Source organism: Capricornis sumatraensis, chromosome 1, assembly GCF_032405125.1.
Source record: "Capricornis sumatraensis isolate serow.1 chromosome 1, serow.2, whole genome shotgun sequence".
NCBI lineage: Eukaryota > Metazoa > Chordata > Mammalia > Artiodactyla > Bovidae > Capricornis > Capricornis sumatraensis.
In genome coordinates, this window is record NC_091069.1 from 238,677,551 (window position 1) to 238,697,458 (window position 19,908).

Consider the following 19,908-nt stretch of genomic DNA (forward strand, 5'->3'; position numbering starts at 1 on the left):
AAATAAAAATAAAAGACGCTTACTCTTTCGAAGGAAAGTTATGACCAACCTAGACAGCATATTAAAAAGCAGAGACATTACTTTGCCGACTAAGGTCCATCTAGTAAATGCTATGGTTTTTCCAGTAGTCATCTATGGATGTGAGAGTTGGACTATATAAAGAAAGCTGATCCCTAAAGAATTGATGCTTTGAACAGTGGTGTTGGAGAAGACTCTTGAGAGTCCCTTGGACTGCAAGCAGAGCTAACTAGTCCATCCTAAAGGAGATCAGTCCTGGGTGTTCATTGGAAAGACTGATGTTGAAGCTGAAACTCCAATACTTTGGCCCCTGATGCAAAGAGCTGACTCATTTGAAAAGACCTTGATGCTGGGAAGGATTGAGGGCAAGAGGAGAAGGGGACGACAGAGGATGAGATGGTTGGATGGCATCACCAACTCAATGGACATGGTTTGGGTGGACTCCGGGAATTCTAGAAGCCAGGCCATCAGCTAACAGCTTTTAAAAATATGTAGATATAATATATGCAGTCCTTAAAGGCTGTAAGCATAAGACCCACTGGTTACCAGAGCCAGGCAATCTGAAAGTATATCTTGCAGAGCAATCACAAAAATCAGGGCTTCAGATGAGTAGAAGATAACGGTGAATTGAAACAAGGCCAAAGAGAGCATCAAAATGACATCCACAGTCTGTATTCCTTGAGAGCTGCTCCATATATGCTGCTACATGTGTGTCAAACCTGAAGCCTTTTTGTCGATCTAAAGGTCCAAGAGAAGTAAAGTAGCCTCTTTCATATACTGGAAATGTCTTTCAGGCAGCTATTTGTGCAGTGGTCTATGCGTGTTAATCTGCCCCGAATCATCTCTCTAATTGCCACAGTCCATCGCCCAGGTACCCCAGCCCCTTATATCAGAACAAGGTGATCAGGTAGCCATAGTTGCATTTGTAAAATCTCAGGTGTTAAACACAAAAAACCAGGGCACCAGATACATGTAGAAGTTCCTACCAGTAGACTCTGGTGCTCTGGAACACTTCAGAGAGTGAGGTGAATATAGTGCCCACTCTCTGAAATCATTGAAAAAGGAAAGCTCAGTTCAGTTCAGTTCAGTTCAGTTCAGTTCAGTCACTCAGTCGTGTCCGACTCTTTGCGACCCCATGAATCGCAGCACACCAGGCCTCCCTGTCCGTCACCATCTCCCGGAGTTCGCTCAGACTCACATCCATCAAGTCCGTGATGCCATCCAGCCATCTCATCCTCGGTCGCCCCCTTCTACTCCTGCCCCCAATCCCACCCAGCATCAGAGTCTTTTCCAGTGAGTCAGCTCTTTGCATGAGGTGGCCAAAGTACTGGAGCTTCACCTTTAGCATCATTCCTTCCAAAGAAATCCCAGTGCTGATCTCCTTCAGAATGGACTGGATGGATCTCCTTGCAGTCCAAGGGACTCTCAAGAGTCTTCTCCAACACCACAGTTCAGAAGCATCAATTCTTCGGCGCTCAGCCTTCTTCACAGTCCAACTCTCACATCCAACATGACCACTGGAAAAACCATAGCCTTGACTAGACGGACCTTAGTTGGCAAAGTAATGTGTCTACTTTTGACTATACTATCTAGGTTGGTCATAACTTTTCTTCCAGGGAGTAAGTGTCTTTTAATTTCATGGCTGCAGGCACTATCTGCAGTGATTTTGGAGGCCAAAAAAATAAAGTCTGATACTGTTTCCACTCTTTCCCCATCTATTTCCCATGAAGTGATGGGACCAGATGCCACCATCTTCGTTTTCTGAATGTTGAGCTTTAACCCAACTTTTTCACTCTCCACTTTCACTTTCATCAAGAGGCTTTTTAGCTCCTCTTCACTTTCTGCCATAAGGGTGGTGTCATCTGCCTATCTGAGGTTATTGAGATTTCTCCCAGCAATCTTGATTCCAGCTTGTGCTTCTTCTAGTCAAGCGTTTCTCATGATGTACTCTGCATAGAAGTTAAATAAGCAGGGTGACAATATACAGCCTTGACGTACTCCTTTTCCTATTTGGAACCAGTCTGTTGTTCCATGTCCAGTTCTAACCGTTGCTTCCTGACCTGCATACAGATTTCTCAAGAGGCAGGTCAGGTGCTCTGGTATTCCCATCTCTTTCAGAATTTTCCACAGTTTATTGAGAAATCATTGAAAAAGGAAAGCTCAGTCCCTAGATATTGTTTAAAGAGAACCCTGCCCCTCCAGTCACAATCGTAATGACTAACTAATAGATCTCTTTCACAGAAAGATTGAATTCTTGGATCTGTTGCCTCTTCCTATTCCCTGGAAGTGGTAGCTGATTTCAGACTCTTTTTTCATTGGTTAAGGTGTTTCGAGATCTACAATTTTAAGTCCCACTGGCCTCTAAAGACCAGTGAAACCAAAGTGTCCACCTGGCAGCAATCACAAAAATCAGGGCACCGGATGGATAGGAGCTCCATTATGATGACACTGATTATTACAGTTCCACATGATCAGGAATGCAATTCCCTGACCTCCAGAGCCAGGTGATCAAGAATTATATTGTCAGCAGGAGCCGCAAAAATTAGGACATCAGGCACACGTAGGCCCCCATCCAAGAGATATTGGTGCTCCAGAGCATGGCAAAGGAAAAGTATAAAAATGGTGCCCGCTACTGTCTGTCCCCAGAGTATTCCAGCAGGCTCCTAGATGTGCATGTGTTAAATTAGGTGCCTGCCTCTTAGGCCATGGTTTTAATATAAGCACGTGATCCTTATTTGCTTTAAGTTTTAGTTCCCTTAACCTACCTGAGCTGAGCCTTGGGTGGAAGAGTTCAAGTTGTGCAGGCCCTTTTAGAACTTTCTACTAGATTGATGCTGTTTTATGGGTCTCAAGATGCGATCCTTGTTGATTTTCAAAAGTAGATTTTTGGGGGATGGGGCTCATCTCTCAAGTGCATATCTTAAAATTTGTCATACCTAATGTGCAGTTTGAGCCCTTCACTCCTCATGAGAAGCTCTGGTTTTGAGTTCCCTCCAAGTTGTAGTTCACTGTGGTGTAGATTGGTTTTATCTTGTGCCATTTGATGATATTTTGTGCCAGCCTGTCTTGCTGCTTTCATGTGATTTTCTTCTCATTTGCCCGATATATAATCATCATTCAGCCCATTCAGCCAACCTTTAGGTGTTTTTTAAGAGGAAGTCTTTGCATATGTAATTGTTGACTGTTTCCATGGGAGAAGGTGAGTTCAGGATCTTCCTATGTTGCCACCTTGAACGAGAACCTATACCTCTCTTCTTCATGTATGAATATATCCTACATATCTTTTTATATCAGTCATAGATAACTTTGTTTTTTATATCCATGGCTTCCATTGACTTTAAGAACCATTTAACAGTAGTGGTTTCCATGGATCTATTGCCAGTCTGCCTACATATAGGCCATGGATCTGCTGCTGGAAAAGCCCTTTACAAGTTGCTAAATCTCTTAAGTGTCTCAAGTTTCTCATCTGTACATGGGAGAAAAATTGTATTCTGAATAAAGTTGTTGAGAAGTTTAAGCACTTATTAGTACAAGGCCTAGTTGGTAGTGAGCAGCCAAATGTTGCCTTCCACCATTGTCATTATCATCACCATTTTTACTTAATCAGATTCTTATTTATGGGGAAATGGGGTGTTTACCTTTTTTATTGTTGCAAACTATGCTTCAGGGCATAACCTTGTGTATTCATTATTTTTCACATGTGATTTTATGAATACTTTGCAACAAGTACAATATCAAGGCAAAAAGGAATATAAATTTTTAATTTTTGTAGACATTTGCCAATCACATCCCACAGGGATTGTATCAATTTCTGCTGTCATCAGTGTTTGACATAGTTTAAATGATCAAGAATTTGCAGGTAGATTTCTGATGTTACTTCTCTTTCTAAAATTATTCATAGTTTAGAATGACAATTTTTAAAGTTCTTCCTTTTTCTTTATTAAAACTGCAATCCTGTCTGGAGAGCCTGCTGAAACAACCTTTCATAAAATATGTATATTGGTGGCTTATTCTTTTAAGATTCTCATAGGTAACTTGTTAGTATTTAAGTGCTTGAAAGATGGTCTTTACTCTTTTTTATTCTATATTTTCGTATAGTTTTGTTTCCATAAATCTGAATTATTTCAGATTTATTTACCTTTACTCTCCATAATCTTAGGATAATCTATTAGAAATATTCATATTTAAGAATGAAGACTCCAAAAATGAACTGAGGTTAGCTTTTTAATGTATTCTGAAAATTAGTCTTGAATTAGGGCAATATTCTTGATTATTATTATCAAAGAAAACTTAATAGGACAGAGGAACTTAAGATGTCAGAAAGTTTTAAGGCTCATGGAGAAATAGAAAGATCAGTAAATAGTGGTCCCTGCTATACTTTTTTCTATTGGGTGAGCTAGATTGGGGCCGTTTCCAGGCTAGAAAATTTTAAAGTGGACAAAGAAGAATGCTTGAATAGAGCTTTAGAAAATACCTGTATTTATTCACGTTAAATGCCTAAAAGTAAGTGAAAGAAATCAAGACAAATCAACAGAAAATGTAGTACAAATGTAGAATGCTATAGGAACCAATGAAATAAACAAATGCTTTAAATAGAATAGATAGATTGTTACTAAGATTGTTTGATGTAGCAGTTCAGAGATCACTGGTGTGAGGAAGCAGTTTCAGTAGAATTGTGGGACTCAGTTGGAGAAGAATGAACAGGAGAAAAATAAGTAAATAAGGTAATCTTTGGCACAGTCATTATGGCAGCAAAAGGAATTTCTTTCTTAAAAAGTATCAATGCAAGGCTTCTGTTCATTTTAAAAAGTGTGACTTTTAAACATCTGATTTTATTTTGTTAGTAATTGATTTTGTATATTATAGTCATCTTTAAAGTTTTTTATATTTCTTTTAATAATGGTTGTTGTTTTGTTGCCTTTCCCTTCACCGCATTAAATTGGTGCCATGAAATAGTCCTCCCTTTATGAACTAACATAGCTATTTTATTGAAAGTATATTTAAAACTCCACTCTATGTGAAAACTGCCTTGTCAATTATGGAAATTGAGTAGTTGAGCATTATTTACATCGGAAATATTTTAACGGTTATATGTGCCACTCATTACTGAACAATTAGGGTTAGCTTTGTCCTTTTTCTTGAATTTTTAAAGAATCAACTTTACCAGGATCTAATTTCCATGCATTAAAAGTCACCAGAGTATATAGATAGATAGCTTTTGACAAATGCATACAGCCATAATGATGACAACTCTATTCAAGATCTAAAATATTTCCATCCCCCTAAGAAGAACAGTTCTTGTCATGTTTAATAATTATAACATCTGATTTTATTTCTTTTGCTTTAATAAGTACAGATGAATGTAATTTTACTTATCAAATGTTGTTGTTGAGTCTCTAAGTCAAATCTGACTCTTTGTGACCCCATGAACCTGTAGTACACCAGACTTCTCTGTTCTTCACTACCTCCCTGAGTTTGCCCAGATTCATGTCCATTGAGTTGGTGATGCCATCCAGCCATCTCATCCTCTGTTGCTCCCTTCTCTTCCTGCTCTCAATCTTTCCCAGCATCATGGTCTTTTCCAGTGAGTGATCTGTTCGCATCAGGTGGCCAAAATACTAAGGCTTTAGCTTCAGCATCAGTCCTTCCACTTATCAAGAGTACCATGAATTAACTCCTGAAATGACTTACTTTTTATCTATCAAATCTATTTCAGATTGATGCAATATTTTATGACCTATGCAAGTTTAAATGTAAACAATTTTATTTAATTGAGTGATTTTTGAGAATATCTAAGAGAAAGTTATTTTTATTAGAGCTCACTTATCAGTTAAGCATATTTCTTGTTTATTTAATTTTTTAAAATCCTCTGAAAATATAGACTGTTCTATAGTACATAAACAGCCTATTTTCAACACTGTTGAATACTCTGTGCATTACTGTTTTTCTCATAAAATTTTAAATCACAGTCAAAATTTTTTCTTTTTTTTGAAATTGCATATTTCCAAAAACTATTTGAAGTTTTTAAGAACTTTTAAGGGGAAGAACTATTTAAAAACATTTTTCCTTTTCATTCTCCTTCCAACCTATCATTTCTACAGTTGAATATTTGGAATACCTATTGAAAATTAATGAGAGCTGTGTATCAATAAATCAAATGTGCTGTAAAATGGTTCTGATTTAAAGATAGGGCAAACATAATTTTATTCATTTTAAGATTAGTAAAAATTAAGTTGAATAAGAGCTAAATATGCCACTGTAGTTTTTTAAGGACTCTGATTCTAGATCATACTTTGACTTCAATGGCTATTCATTGCTCCATGTTCTTTCATACAGTATGACTCAGAGACTCTTCCAGCCTCCATTCCTAATTGTGACTTCAGATAGAGCTGATATTAATCACTTGCAAGGAGCCTGTCAGAAGTTATAAATTAATTATTTTCCTACTGTTTATTGAGTATTATTCTTGTGATTTTTAACTTGAATATTTTACATTTATGCAGTTGAAACTGAACCTCATTTAATTATTGAGCTTCCCCGGTGGCTCAGTGGTAAAGAATCCGCCTGCCAATGCAGGAGACTTTGTTTGATCCCTGGGTCAGGAAGATCTCCTGCATCAGAAAATGACAACCGACCCCAGTATTCTTGCCTGAGAAATCCCATGGACAGAGAAGCCTGGTGGGCTACAGTCCATGGGGTCACAAGAGTCAGACACAGCTTAGCGTCCAACACATTTATCCAGTTGAAACAGAACCTCCTTTAATTATTATATCAGAATTCTTTGTATCAAAGTTGATTTTGAACCTTGTTTCAGTTTTCTTTAAATTCTGTTATTTTAAACATAGGTTTTTCAGTGTAAACCACTCATTCTTATAAGAGTGATAATATTAACATAGCCATATTTGAGATAAAAGTAAAGTAAGGTAGAAGTATGAAGGAATGAGATGAAAAGGGGGTTATGGCTTTTTCCTTTGTTTGATCCTTATGTAGAAGTTCCTGGAATCTTCAAAGAAAACAGATTTGACTGAAAGTATTGTTAAATTAAGGAACACTTAGTTTTAAATAAAAGGAGAACATTCTGATGATTAAAAAAAAACAGAAGGTGCCTTGAAGGGAGATAACATTCTCTATACTTGGATGGTTTTTGACCTAAGGTAGCCACCTGGGATCTTGACCCAGGGATCGAACCCAGGTCTCCTGCTTTGCGGGCCAACTCTTCATCATCTGTCACCAGGGAAGCCTCATATATCTGGTTATCATAAGCCATCTTTAGGGCCCTCTGTACTATGTAAATTCATTGTTTTATTTCTTTGTCTTTTCCTTCGTTAATACTTCTCAACATTTTTCATTAGACTTACCTAATGCATAGGTTATTCAGGTGTTTTTCTTTTTTAACGTTTAAAGAATTTTAAAATTCTTAAACAAGGGATTCCTTTAAAATAGAAGTTTGCGGAAGAAAGAAAAACCCAATCACTTTCATATAAAACTTTTCAAATAGTAGTCAAGTTACATTTAACTTTTAGCATGGAGAGGAAAAATTAACTATAGAATCTGTTGTTCCACAGGTACTGTGAGAATAGAGATGTTTCGAAATATGCAGAATGCAGAAATCATCAGAAAAATGACTGAAGAATTTGATGAGGTATAGCATTTCACTGTTTATATAAATTGCCTGCTTGTACTTGTAAATGGTGAATATGTTGATTATTTTAAGTTTTGTTTTGACTTTGTACTTAGTATAAGAGAATTTATACTATTTTCTCATTTATGTGATAATCCATGCTGTTATTTCCAAAATGAATCATCTTTGGAAATTTTATTACATTGCATGGAGATAGTAGCACTGAATAATGACTGATGGCTGATAATGATTGGAAAATTAATGGTATGAGGTATGTGTTGATTCTTTACATTCATTCTTGAAGACCATCTAAAATCCTGAATTTATAAATGCATCTCTAACAGTTTCATATTCTGTGGAATGCTAGTCCTCTTAAATGTTTTAAAGAAAAAAGGGTTTGGAGGTCAAGGAAGTGTTAGAAGGCTGACTGTTATACCTACCTAAGATACCTGACCTAAGATTGTCAAAGCACATTATCTTATTTAAGGTTATTAGAAATCCTAACAGTGAAAAATTTCCTAAATTTAATCCAGAATTCCCAAAATTGTTTTGTATGAATCCCTGACGCTGGCATGTGTCCCTCTACCCTCCCCCACCCCCTTTCCATTTTCTGTGTGGGTGTATAGTACTTCCATTTGGAACACTCTGCTTGAGATAATCTGATTTGTATTCAGAATATGAGTCTTCTCTGCTAGTCTTCATGAGTTAATCATGCATGATTTTCCATTTTAAGACTTACATATTCTCTCAAATAGTTTTACACTGGTCATAAATGTTTATTTTTGAGACATTTCAACAGTTTTATTTCTTTATTTATAGTGAACTCATTTCATGTCATGCTTCAGGCCAGCATCAGTTCTTGTTTTAACATTCTGCCTTTGGTATTATTTTCTATTTTCTGATAGGTGTTCCTTTGTTTCGACCTTTAAGACTAGCCACAAGGATTGGCTTTCTTATAAGTCCACTCTTTTAGTAATACGGGTTTAGGTTTTTTATTAATAGTAGCAGTAGTATTTATTTTTAATTGAAAAAAGTACTACAAATACATACTAAAGTAAATATTCAAGCATAGGCTGCTCAATGTGTTTTTCTCATCAGGTGTTCACCTTTAGCAGCAGTATCAAAATGTTTTAATGTGTATCTTTCTAGATAAACATTCTGTCACTGGCTTTCAGACTAGCCAATTCAAGGGAAGACCTTGAATTGTAACCTATGGACATAATATTTCAGAATCACTTGCCTTAATTTCTGTAATCTCAAAAACGCTCTGACAGTTCATAATCCAAACTTTCAGATTTGGCTCTAAGGCCACTTGGCCTCAACTAACATGAGGCTATTTACAGTCAATTTTTATTTCTCACAGTCAGTTTGAAAAAAGAAAGAAAATGTATATATGCATTGCTGTTAAATATTAATGTTCTTAACTACAGAGTGCTACACCAGGTTTTATTGGGGTATGATGAAATATAAGGTTATACACCAAGTTCACTTTTTAAATTCAAAAACCCTAGATTCTGAAACATTTCTGTGGGGCTACTGTTCAGTAAAACATATTTTGTTGTTGTTGTTAATACATGAGTTTATATGTTAGAAATAGAAGTTAAAGCCAGGTAACATACAGTTAAGGTGCAAGTAGTATGTTTACTTACCAGCTACTGTTCTACCATGTGTGGCCTGCATTACAGGTGATTCAGATTGTGAATTTAAAAGTGGTATATGTCTTGGACCTTCCCAGGACTAACACATGATGGAATGATTATCAAGTATTTTAAGACAGTAGTTCCCAAACTAAATTTGAGCTGCAAATTAATGTCTCACTGGGATACTGATGCCTGGCTCCTTTACACATGCCCTAGACATTTGATTAATTTGTAAGGAATGTGACCTTGGCATAGGGATTTTTTTTTAAAAAGCTTACCATGTGATTCTAACATAGAACAACTATTGAGAACTATTATTCTAAGGTAAGTAAAAAGAGGAATCCAAGATTTAAGTTATAAGAACATTTCCTATATGAAAACAGGCTGAGGGGAAAACAAAAATGAATACAGTGTAACAAATGAAATTATTCAGAATGCATGTTTCATATTCTTAAACATTTTGTCTGAATATTTGAGATTATTGACCTAATCAAAGACTTTTAAAAATCAGCATTCTGTTTGAATACAATTCTGTTCTAATATTATTTTTATTGTTATTAGAATATATTAACTTAAAGCAGAATTAAATATCTCCTAGGGCTACATAAAAGTAAGTAAATATAATTGTGATGATTAGAAATTTTAATAAATATTTTAAGTTTCAATTTTAAATATCTATATAATACTTTTAATTAGATGGCTTAAAACAGTGTCATTAAAAAAATAGGATGCTTACTCATTTGCTTGAGATTTTCTTGTATAAACAATTTGAAAAATAAAAATTTGAACTCAGAATAATGAATAAATAAATACACAAACAAACAAATACACAAAATTTCCAGAGATGATATTAGTGAACAAGATGTGCCAGACCTGTTTGACAATGATAATTGTCTGCAAGTATGACAAGATTCAATGAAGGAAGAACAAGTGGAAATTCTGTTTGAAAGGTGGTATTGTGTTTTGGAGGGACAGACTATGTATTTGCAAAAGCCATTGATGATGAAGAGTGGTAAGACTTATGAGCTCAGTACATAATAAGCATAAGTGGGAGTGAATCACACATTGTTCACTGTAATGAACTCAATGAAATTATAATTGAGATGCAGATAAAAATTTTTATCTTCAATTCTTTAGAAAGATATTAATCTTTTACTACTGTGTATATACTTGAGAATGCATTTAAATGCTTGCATATTATTAAATACAGAGGTTTTTTTTTCTTAAATACTGAATGGGTCATTTAATTCCTTGGGAGTGGAAGGAGGTTAGTTTTTAAATTATGCTATGTGAAAAAATTCTGAAATATTTGATGAAAGGAGTCATTAGATCCCAAGATCCTAGAAAAATGCCTAGTTAATAGAGAAAAGCCACTAAACTTCTGTTGAATGAATGACTGAATATGTTGTATTATAGCAAAGTGAAGTAAAGGTGAAATGAGGTAGAAATCATTTCAATTGAAACTGTTTAAATTGAAAAAGGTGGTCAAAAGTATGTTATTGCCTGAAAAAATAGTGTGCTGTAGCTTCTATTCCTTATTACAAACCAGTCATACCCAGTTATTACATGACCTTTTTTGAAAGCCCTACAAATCTCTACCTGGCCAAAAGTCTTTTATAATTGTAATAACAACCTAATTAGAAATATGTTAATTCCTAAAGCAGTCTATAACTCTCCGAGGTCAGTAGATATACTTGGTTCCTGGTGGAGTCAGTTGTTATGAGAGAAAGCAAAATGTAATTGTATTTCTTCCTGAGATTATTAGAATCAGATCTCTATATATAAATTCTTAGATATGGTTTCTCAAAGGTCAATTTGTGTAGTTTTCAAATATTTAAGTAAGACATCTATGTTGGGAAATCTTTGCAACACAATATGTTTCATAGTCAGCTGACCCTTTGACAGCGTGGGTATTGGTTACTGTAATGCCTCTGTAGCGGAAAATCGTCAATATAACTTTTGACACTCCCAAAAGTTAACTACTGATACCTTACTGTTGACTGGAAACTTTACCAGTAATATTGATAGTCAGTTAACACATATTTTGTGTTTTATGTGTGGTATATGCTATATTCTTATAATAAAGTAATCTAGAGAAAATAAAATGTTATTAAAATCATTAAAAGGCTAAAGTAAATTTACAGTATTGTGTACTACGTTTATCATTACTGAAAGTTTATGTCATCAGTTTACAAGGTGAATCATCTGTTAGTACCTATATCAGTATTGTCTTATACGATACAAAACACCATAGTAGGTGTTACATATATAACTAACACTAGATGTCAAAAATGAAAAGATACTGTGAATAATTCATATTGATTTATAATTATGATGATTTATGGGTGGTGATGAAGAAGGCAATAATATGATTGCTTTGTATTAGCCTAGGGTAACTGATAAAATTGTTTCACAGTAGCCTTGCCTTTACACTAATGAATGAATTGTTATAAAATTTTTATAGCATATAGTATTACTGTCATATTTATAATATACTATTGGAAACATTTTTTAAATCACGCTGTTACATAGTTTCAGCTCATATATAGCTGATACAAGATATGCTGATACATAGTTTCTCCAACTATATGAGAGATAGTGTGTCATACTATATAGTAATGTAACTCTTCGAAAGCAAAGTTATAGAACACTGTGTGAAAAATAACACTCACCTTATGCTTGTCTTGCACACATAACATAATTGAACACTTAAGCAATGATGATGGCACAAGAACTCATGCAGTTCTTGCCATAAAAAGATAAAGATAGTGCTAAGGTGTGTCTGACTCTTGCGATCCTATGAGCCCTGCCAGGCTCCTCTGTCCATGGGATTCTCCAGGCAAGAATACTGGAGTGGGTTGTGATTTCCTTCTCCAGGGGAACTTCCCGATCCAGGAATTGAACCCAGGTCTCCCGCGTTGAAGGCAGATGCTTTACCTACTGAGCTATGTGGGATAGTTTCCATTGGAGACACAGACATATACAACAGATACATTTATTAAGTGTACGGCATGGTGATTATTTGCTGTTGCTTAAGTGGAAGTGAATCATCATAAAAGTATTTTTCCTCATTATCTTCACATTGAGTACGCTGAGGAAGAGGAGACTTTGGTCTTGCTGTTTCAGAGATGGCAGATGTGGAGGAGGTGGAACAGTAGGCAGGAAAACAGGCATATTCAGTGTAATTTTATGCAACTACATCATAATTTATGCCTGAATTTTGCTTTTTCATCTGTATAAAAATGCTTCTATATAATACCAAACCTTCTTCCACCATTCGCTTTAGTTTCAGTGCCCTAAATTAAAAGGGTCCTTGTTGTTAAAGAAGTTAAAAGTAGTGTTTGAGTAAGATTGTCTAATGTTATTTGTTTTCTGGGATTGTTTATTCTGTGTGTTCTTCCTCATTGTACAGTACTGGTTTGGAAGCACTCATCTCTATCAAGTCATCTTCTCATAATTCCTTTGGTGTAGTGTCTATTAGCTCTTGATTTCTCCAGTATTTTCTTAAAATGCTTCACCACACCCCACCTTTTATGCCATATTCATAGTCTCTTTCATGATTCCTTTGATAGGCTCTCTCCTGAGTCCTCTGAAGTGATGGAAAACATCTGGGCAAAATTTATCTCCAGTGGGAATTTATTATTTCAGGTCTGATAGCTTTCATGACTTTTTCTGTAGCAACAATGGCAACTTCAGTGGTGAAGTTCTTTCAGACTTTCATGATGTTCTATCTTCCATAGTACAGAGACAATCTTTTCCATTGATTACTGTGTATCATGAGGCCCTTATGTGAACATTTTATTCAATGATCAGGCACAGTAAAGGACAGAAACGGTAAGGACCTAACAGAAGCAGAAGACATTGAGAAGAGGTGGCAAGAATGCACAGAACTATACAAAAAAGTTCTTAATGATCCAGATAATTGCAGTGATGTGGTCACTCACTTGGAACCAGACATATTGGACTGTGAGGTCAAGTGGGCCTTAGGAAATAATTACTATGCACAAAGCTAGTGGAGGTGACAGAATTCCTCCTGAGCTATGTAATTAGCCTCCAATTAAAATAAATAAATTTTTAAAAAAAGAAAAAAAAAATAAGTAAAATCCTGAGAGCTACACTCAGTATGTCAGCAAAGTTTCAAAACTCAGCTGCAGGACTGGAAAAGGTCAGTTTTCATTCCAGTCCCAAAGAAGGGCAATGCCAAACAATGTTCAAACTACCATACATTTGTGTTCATTCCACATGCTAGTAAGGTAATGCTCAAAATCCTTCAACCTAGGCTTCAGCAGTACGTGAACTTCCAAATGCACAAGCTGGGTTTCGAAGTGGCAGAGGAACCAGAGATCAAATTGCCAGCATCCATTGGATCATAGAGAAAGCAAAGGAATTCCAGAAAAGCTTGTTTCATTGACTACATGAAAACCTTGGACTGTGTGGATCATAACAAAATATGGAAATTTCTTCAATAGATGGGAGTACTAGACCACCTTACCTGCCTCCTGAGAAACCTATATTCAAGTCAAGAAGCAACAGTTAGAATTGGACATGGAACAACTGACTGGTTTAAAATTGGGAAAGGAGTACAACAGCACTATATATTGTCACCCTACTCATTTAACTTATGTGCAGAGTGTGTGTTTGCATGCTGAGTCACTTCAGTGGTGTCTGACTGTGCAGCCCTGTCACGTTAATCCACCAGGCTTATCTGTTCATGGGATTCTCCAGGCAGTACTGGAGTAGGTTGCCATTTTCTACTCCAAGCATCTTCTCAACCCAGCGATCAAACCTGAGTCTCTTACATCTACCTGCATTGGCAGGCAAGTTCTTTACCACTAGTACCACCTGGGAAGCCCCTATATGCAGAATACATTATGTGAAATGCCAGGCTGGATGAATCACAAGTTGGAATCAGGGTTGCTGGGAGAAATATCAATTACAACCTCAAATATGTAGATGATGCCACTCCAATGACAGTAGTTGTAAAGGAACTATAGAACTTGATACGGGTGAAAGAGGAGAGTGAAAAAGCTGGCTTGGAACTCAGCATTCAAAGATTAAGAAGACCATGGCATCCAGTCTCATCACTTTATGGCCAATAGAAGGGGAAAAAGTGGAAATAGTGACAGATTTTATTTTCTTTGGATCCAAAATCACTGGACAGTGACTGCAACCATGAAATTAAAAAAGCCTTCTCCTTGGAAGGAAAGCTTATGACAAATCTTGACTGCATATTAAAAAGCTGAGACATCACTTTGCCGACAAAGGTACATACAGTCAAAACTATGGTTTTTCCAGTAGTCATGTATGGATGTGAGAGTTGGACTGTAAAGAAGGCTGAACACCGAAGAATTGATGCTTTTGAATTGTGCTTTTGGAGAAGATTCTTGAGAGTCGCTTGGACTGCAGAGAGTCAATCCTAAAGGAAATAAACCCTGAATATTCATTGGAAGTACTGATGCTGAAGCTTCAATACTTTGGCCATGTGATGTGAAGAGCCAACTTGCTGGAAAAGACCCTGGTGCTCAGAAAGATTGAGGGCAAAAGGAAAAGAGGGTGGCAGAGGATGAGATAGATAGCATCACAGACTCAATGGAAATTAATTTCAGCAGACTGTAGGAGATAGTGAAAGATAGGTGAGCCTGGCATGCTGTAGACCATGGGGTCGCAAAGAGTTGCACACAACTTAGGAACTGAACAGCAACAACTGTGACTTCCTGATCTAAAGACTGAATTAGAGATGTTTTATTTCAGAACAGTTTGATTTCTTTGACACCTTCAGTGTTGAATTCATAGAGTTTGGGTAATCAGGGGCATTGTTCATTATGAAGAGAATTTTAAAAGTCAGTCTCTTACTGGCAAGGTACTTCCTAACTTTAGCAACAAAGCATTAATGGAATCAGTCCAGAAAAGGGTTCTCATTGTCCATACATTCTTATTGTACAACCAAAAGTCTGCTAGCCAGTGTTTATCTTTTCCACTTCAAGGCTGAGGAGTTTGTAGTTTTTTAGTTAAGAGGAGTCTTGATCGTAAACCTGACTTCTGTGTGTACAAAAAGTAGAGTTAACGTCTGCCTTCTTGCCGTATGGCCTGGTACTCACTTCTCTTCCTTACTAATAATGTTTTTTATGATAATTTTTTTCCTGAAAAAATTTTTTTTCACAAAAGGGCACTTTCATCTGCATTAAAAACTTGTTCAGGCAGCCATACATACCACTGAGCATGTGCAGTTGTAAATAAACTCTCTTCACCACTTAGTCTGTTGGCTGTCAGTTAATCTTCAGGCCCTCTCTACCAGATCCAAGCTGGAAGTTTTTCCTTTCAAAAGTATTGTTGACTAGGACAGGATGGTTGGAACTTTCTGCTCAGTCCATAGACAGTAGCTGCAGCTGAGAGCACTAGTCCAGCAAAGCTGAACTATTTTCCTGCCATTGAGATATGTAGGAACACACCCAGCTGTGAACAGCGAGGTATCTGTTATGCTGGAGAGCAGTTTCTAGCACTGTTGACACTAAGCAAGGGTCTGTGGCTCTTGCCAGTTCCTGCAGGTGCAGGAGAGAAAACAATATGGCAGAGTAGAAGAACTTAAGCTCACTTCCTCCCATAAGAATATCAGAATCACAACTAAGTTCTATACAGCCATAAATAAAAAAGACTGAAACCTTCCAAAAAGGTACTCTACATCCAAAGACAAGAAATCACAAGGTGATAGGTGGAGCACATTTGTGATATAATCAAATCCCGTACATCTGGAGTGACCCAGAAACTGGAAAATAATTCCATCACAGAAATTTTCTCATGGGAGTGAGCGCTCTGAGCCCCACATTAGGCTCCCTAGCCTGTGGGTCTGGCATCAGGAGGAAGAGCCTCCAGAGCATTTATTTGGCTTCTAACTCCAGCAACTTTTGATCACAGGAGCTCTATAGGACTAGGGGAAACAGAGACACCAGTCTTGGATGATGCACATGAGGTAGTATGAGCACCAGGACTCAGGGAAAGCAGTGACTTCGTAGGAGCCTGGGCTGGAACTAATCCTGCTCTTGGAGGGCTTCCTGGGAGGGAGAATGGGGTTGTGGCTCTCTATTCGGTCATAAAAGTTGGCGGTGAACATATCCATAAGAAATTATCTGAAGGTTGACATCTTGCTTGGGACATTAGCATGAAGACCTGGCACCACCCAGCAGCCTGTAGGTTCCAGTCCTGGAATACCTCAGACCAAGTAAGCAACAGGACTGGAACACAGTCCCACCCATCAATAAAGAGGCCGCCTAAAGACTTCCTGATCGTACAGCCACCTCTTGGCACACCTTTTGACAAAGCCCAGCCCACCAAAGAGCCAAGATCCAATTTTAGCCACCATTCCCTCCCACCAGGAAGGTTCCACAAGCCTCTAGACCAGCCTCTCCCACTAGGGAGCAGACAGCTGAAGCAAAAAACATACAGTCTTACACCCTGTGGAGCTGAGTCTACAAACAGGTCGGAACTTAAAATGGGACCAGCTGGTACCTGACCATTGCATTATGAGAGGGAATTGTACTGCTAGAACACATAGGACATACTCAACAGAGGGCTTCTTTTTCAAAGTCAAGAATAACAACTTTACACATATATAAAATAAAAATAGAACTTTAGACAAAATGAAATGACAAAAGAACATGTTCCAGATAAAGGAACAAAATTAAGTCCCAAAACAACTAAACAATGTGGCGATAGTTAACTATATGAGAAGGAGTGCAGAGTAATGATTAAAAACATGATGCAAACATTTAGGAAGAGAATGGATACACAGAGCAATAAGTTAAAAGATGTTTTTAACAAGGATTAGAAAAATTAGCATGTGGTATCTGAGGTCTTCCTGGTGGTCTATTGGTGAGGAATCCTCCTGCCAATGAACAGTACATGAGTTTGATCCCTGATCCAGGAAGATCCCACTTGAAGTAGGACAACTCGGGCCATGTGTCACAGCTACCAAGCCAGCATGCTGCAGCTACTGAAGCCCATGCATCCTTGAGACCATGCTTTGCAACAAGAGAAGCTACCACTGCAATTAGAAGCCTGCACACTGAAACCAGAAAGTAGCCCCTGCTTGCCATAACTAGAGAAGACCTGTACATAACATTGAAGACCCAGTACAGCCAAAAATCAAAAAATTTAGAGAATACAAAAACTGAAATGAGACATACAGTGGAAGGAACCATTAAATAAATAAAGCAGAAGATGAAGTAAGTGTACTGGTAAACAGAGTAGTGTATATCACCATTGTGGTTTAGGATGAAGGAAAAAGAACGGAAAGAAACAGTAGTATTTTTTTTCCTTCTTTGGTTGAAGGATAATTGCCATATAGAATTTTCTTGTTTTCTGTCAAACTTCAAAATAAATCAGCTATAGGTATACATATATCCCCTCTTTTGAATCTCCCTCCCCGTCCCATCCCTCTAGGTTGATATAGAGCCCCTGTTCGAGTTTCCTGAGCCATACAGTAAATTCCTATTGGCTATCTGTTTTACAAATTTTAATGTAAGTTTCCATGTTACTCTTTACATACAAATCACCCTCTCCTCCCCTCTCCCTATGTCCATAAGTGAATTCTCTATATCTGTTTCTCCAGTGCTGCCCTTTAAATAAATTCTTCTGTACCATTTTCCTATATTCCATACATGTGTGTTAGACCATGATATTTATCTTTCTGACTTACCTTACTCTGTATAATAGGCTCTAGGTCCATCCACCTCATCAGAACTAACTTAAATGTGTTCCTTTTTATGGCTGAGTAATATTCCATAGTGTATATGTACCACAACTTCTTTATCCATTCATCTCTTGATGGACATCCAGGTTGCTTCCATGTTCTACCTATTTTAAGTACTGATGCAATGAACAGTGGGATACATGTGCCTTTTCAATTTTGATTTCCTCAGGGTAGATACCCAGGAGTGGGATTGCTGGGTCATATGGTGGTTTTATTCCTAGTTTCTTAAGGAATCTCCATACCGTCTTCCATATTGGCTGTATCAATTTACATTCCCACCAACAGTGCAAGAGCATTCCCTTTTCTTCACACCCTCTCTAGCATTTATTGTATGTAGAGTTTTTGATGATGACCATTCTGACCGGTGTGAGGTGAAAATATCATTGTGGTTTTTGATTTTCATCACTCTAATAATGAGTGATGTTGAGCATTTTTTCATGTGTTTGTTAGCCATCTGTATGTCTTCTTTGGAGAAATGCCTGTTTAGATCTTTTTCCCACTTTTTGATTGGGTTGCTTGTTTTTCTGACATTGAGTTGTATGAGTTGCTTATATATTTTGGAAATTAATCCTTTCTCAATTTTTTCATTTGCTATTATTTTCTCCCATTCTGAGGGTTGTCTTTTCACCTTCCTTATACTTTCCTTTGCTGTGCAAAAGCTTTTAAGTTTAATCAGGTCCCACTTGTTTATGTTTCTCTTTATTTCCGTTATTGTAGGAGGTGAGTCATATGGGATCTTGCTTTGATTTATGTCATTCAGTGTTCTGCCTATATTTTCCTTTAAGAGTTCTATGGTTTGTGGTCTTATATTTAGGTCTTTGATCCATTTTAAGTTTATCTTTGTGTATGCTGTTAGAAACTGTTCTAATTTCATTCTTTTACATGTAACTGTCCAGTTTTCCCAGCACCATTAATTGAAGAGGCTGCCTTTGCCCCATCGTATATTTGTTTGTCAAAAATAAGGTACCCATAGGTGCATGGGTTTATTTCAGGGCTTTCTACCTTGGCCTGTATTTCTGTTTTTGTGCCAGTAGCATACTATCTTGATGACTGTAGCTTTGTACTATGATCTGAAGTCAGGAAGGTTTATTCCTCCAGCGCCATTCTTCTTTCTCAAGACTGCCTTGGCTATTTGGGGTCTTTGTGTTTCCATATGAATTGTGAAATTTTTTTGTTCTAATTCTATGAAAAATACCATTGGTAATTTGATAGGGATCGCATTGAATCTCTAGATTACCTTTGGTAGTATAGTCATTTTCACAATATTAACTCTTCCTACCCCGGAACATGGAATATTTCTCCATCTGTTTATGTCATCTTTGATTTCTTTCATCAGTGTCTTATAATTTTTTGTGTGCAGTTCTTTTGTCTCCCTAAGTAAGTTTATTCCTAGATATTTAATTCTTTTTGTTTCAGTGGTGAATGGGATTGATTCCATAATTTGTCTCTTATTTTTTTATTGTTAGTATATAGAAATGCAGATGATTTCTGTATACTGATTTTGTTTCCTGCAACTTTGCTAAAATCACTGATGAGCTATACTAATTTTCTGATACTGTCCTTAGGGTTTTCTATGTATAGTTACATGTCATCTGCATACAGTGAGTGGTTTACTTATTTTTTTCCGATCTGGATTCCTTTTATTTCTTTTTCTTCTGATTGCTGTAGCTAGGACTTCCAGAAATATGTTGAATAATAGTAGTGAAAGTGGACACCCTTGTCTTGTTCCTATTCTTACAGGGAATGCTTTCAGTTTTTCAACATTGAGAAGAATGTTTGCTATAGGCTTCTCATATGGCCTTTACTATGTTGAGGTAGGTTCCTTCTATGCCCATTTTTTGAAGAGTTTTAATCATAAATGGGTGCTGAATTTTGTCAAAGGT

General features: G+C 36.8%; 1 protein-coding gene across 2 annotated transcripts in view; it reads left to right on the top strand.

Moving 5' to 3' along the window:
* The window catches only part of STAG1 (STAG1 cohesin complex component), a 322,933-nt gene that overhangs the window by 108,579 nt on the left and 194,446 nt on the right, over nt 1-19,908 (top strand). For both annotated transcript variants that reach the window (XM_068987932.1, XM_068987933.1), the window contains exon 5: nt 7,584-7,660. In XM_068987932.1, the coding sequence (XP_068844033.1) occupies nt 7,584-7,660 (77 nt within the window). The remainder of the gene's footprint in view (nt 1-7,583; nt 7,661-19,908) is intronic.